This window comes from Neofelis nebulosa, chromosome 1, assembly GCF_028018385.1.
Source record: "Neofelis nebulosa isolate mNeoNeb1 chromosome 1, mNeoNeb1.pri, whole genome shotgun sequence".
NCBI lineage: Eukaryota > Metazoa > Chordata > Mammalia > Carnivora > Felidae > Neofelis > Neofelis nebulosa.
Genome location: NC_080782.1, coordinates 51,320,428 through 51,323,467, shown reverse-complemented (window position 1 = coordinate 51,323,467; position 3,040 = coordinate 51,320,428). Strand labels below are relative to the sequence as shown.

The 3,040-nt window shown below is 44.7% G+C and overlaps 1 protein-coding gene across 1 annotated transcript; it reads right to left on the bottom strand.

Annotated features, from left to right (window-relative positions):
- Nucleotides 1-1,964: 1,964 nt before the first annotated feature.
- Nucleotides 1,965-2,279, bottom strand: LOC131510154 (small ribosomal subunit protein eS27-like). Its single transcript, XM_058726940.1, has one exon. It carries the CDS (start codon nucleotides 2,277-2,279, stop codon nucleotides 2,025-2,027), a length of 255 nt encoding a protein of 84 aa, XP_058582923.1. The 3' UTR covers nucleotides 1,965-2,024.
- Nucleotides 2,280-3,040: the final 761 nt, after the last annotated feature.

Sequence of the window (3,040 nt, the reverse complement as noted above, 5' to 3'; positions counted from 1 at the left end):
AACCTGATGCGGGTCTCAATCCCACAAACCATGAGATCATGACCTGAGCCAAAATCAAGAGCCAGATGCTTAACTGATTGAGCCACGCAGGTGCCCACCAGTGATACCTTTTTAAGTAGACACTGCTACAATCCTCATTTTACATATAAGGAAATTGAGGCTTGAAGAAATCACTGAACTCATCCAAGTCCTTAGCTGATAGCTCAGAGCTATGTGATTCAATATTCTATGCTCTTCTTTTTTTAAGTTTATTTATTTTTGAGAGAGCGAGAGAGAGAGCATGAGTGGGAGAGGGGCAGAGAGAGAAGGAGACACAGAATATGAAGCAGGCTCCAGGCTCTGAGCTGTCAGCACAGAGCCCTATGTGGGGCTTGAACTCACAGACTGCGAGATCATGACCTGAGCCAAAGTCGGATGCTCAACTGACTGAGCCACCCATGCGCCCATAGTATTCTATGCTCTTAATCACTGTGATATATTACCTTCCAGTCTAACTTCTATTATTTAATTTGCTTCAAAAATATTTACTGAATATTTCTTATGATCCCATCAACAGACTCAGTATAGTAGGGGCGAGCAAAGAAGGGCATATCGCAGTCCTGGTCCTTGAGTTTTATATGCCATTAATACATTCAGCAAATACTTATTGGCCTACTGCCAAGTTGTAACCTTGTTGAAGACCCAAGACACATACACATAAAAAAGTGCATGAATAAATAATATAATCAAATACCAATATGTACGAGTAGTTGGTAAGAGTTGTGAGCAGGTCGGGAAGGAGATGCATTATGTGGTCTGGCATTACTGGGGAAGGCTTTATGGAAGACACAACCCTTGGAAGGAGGGAGGACATTCCTTGTGAAAGTACAGAGTAAGCAAAAGGACAGAGGTGGGTGGTACTAAGCCCAGGGCGACAGGAGGCTCCTTTTCTTAATACGTGATAAATTAACAACAACAGAACAAACAAACACACAAACCAGCCACAGGCTGGCAGGGTCTTACACTTGGCTGTAATTTTCAGGAATCAGTTATAATAAACCCCTTGAGAAAAAAAGTTCCTCCGGTCTAAAGAGTAGCATTGGGTCAAAGGGGAGCTTTCCCCAAGGATGCTTTAGATTTCAATTGTGTGCCTGAGAAAGTTCTGCCACTGGCATGGCCTAGAATATAAACTCAGGGGCAGGAAGCTTTCAGGCAGCCTCAGTGCAGTAGAAAGAGGAAAAAAAATCTACTTATTAGGATTGTTCGCCTGAGAAGCCTTGAGGTACACTAGCAAGGCAAGAGCTTAGGAAATAAGACCTGCTCCTTACAGTTAAATGCCAAGTGCTGTCAATGACTTAGGGCTGGCTCATTATGGACCTATTTCAGCTAATCCTCCACAGGCAACAATCCTCCTCTTTTCAGGGACTATGGAAGCCTGGGGAAGGCCATTTCTTTTCCAGTCAGGTGTGAGGGCAAAGAGCCATCCATCTTTAATAAATCTCTAGGCTCACAGGATTCTTCTCATTGTAGCTAATGCAGAATTTCTAGGTCTCTGAAATGTTCAACATCCATTCTGCCCCCTACTGATTAAACAACAACAGCAACCTGTCTATCTGACATCCTATCTCCTCTATTAGATGCTAAGTTTCTAGACTAGTCATCTATATATTCCCTTGCCTGTGCATTAACTCGATCAACAACTGAGTATCTCAATTGCATGCACCTTTGTCAGCACCTAAACACTTGATTGTACTCATTGCTATTTGGGGTCTGGCCCTTACCTATATCTCTAGCTTCATCTCCCACTCTCCTGTGCCCAACCCTCTAGATTCCAGACGCACTGACTCTGCTCCCTCGTCTGACAGCCTCCTGCTTACCATAACCAACTCTTATAAGCTAACTCTTCTGCATGGACATGGAACAAATATTCCTTTCCACCTCCCCACTTCATCTGGCTAGCTTCTCTGTCTCTCTCTCTCTTTTTTTTTTAAATCCAAAATGTGTTTATTGGGATAGTTTCCCACTCATCTTGAGTCAAGGTGCTTTTAGTGCTGCTTCCGTCTGAAGGAGCATCCTTCTGTGAGCCTTGCTTTTCCTCCTGTAGGCTGGCCAAGGAAAATGGAGCAGCCAACACACAAAACTAGTGCTTGTGCCTGGCTAAAGATGGTGGTGATATTGTAGCGTCCTGGGCACTTCCCATCCATGGAGTAGGAGTTGGGGCTCTGCACCAGGCGCTTCTTCTTGTGTTTCCTCTTCTCCTCTTCTGGAGATAGGTGAAGGAGGCCCTCTGAGAGGGACATGTTCTTGTGGGGAGGCTATCACTGCTGGAAACTCATCTGGTTAGCCTCTTCTCCTCATTCAAATCAGCTCAGGTCTTCCCTTATCTCCCAGGCCTGACTCCCAGGCTAAGCCAGGTTCTTGAGTTATAGGCAGGTGAGCCTCTGTGCCCTCACTAGTCTGTGAGCTCCATGAGGCAAGGATCTTGTCTGCTTTTCTTCCCAACAGTTAGTGCAGTGTCTGGCCCATAGTAAGCATTCAACATAATTTGTTGTTTGAAGGAAGGATGGGAGGGAGGGAAGGAGGAAGAAGGGAGGAAGGAAGGAAGGAAGAAAGTACAGTCCTTTCTCCCAGGATTCTGTAAGACCTTAAAGGCAGTGTTGGCATCTCTTGGTCCTAGTGCCCAGCACAATGCCTGGCATAAGAGCACATAGAAAGTATGTGTTGAAACAAACAAAGAAAACTTCCCTGCACAAGCTACCACTTCAAGGTACCATGAAGGACCAAAAGTAAACAAAAAACAAACATTAAAAAGACAGACATATAAATACATGGTCCTAAACCTTACGGGGCTTTTAGTGAAAGAGAGGAAAGGGGGCAAGTACACAAATTAACCATAATACATAGTGAAAATAAATAGGTGTCTCAAGAGGAGTACAGACAAAGGGGCTTGGGAAGTTCAGTCAAGGAAGATCACATCTGAGGAAGGGGTTGGAGAAGGGGACAACACATGGCACAGGGAGATGAATGGAATGAGGCTTTAGGGAAGACGTGGCCCTACACT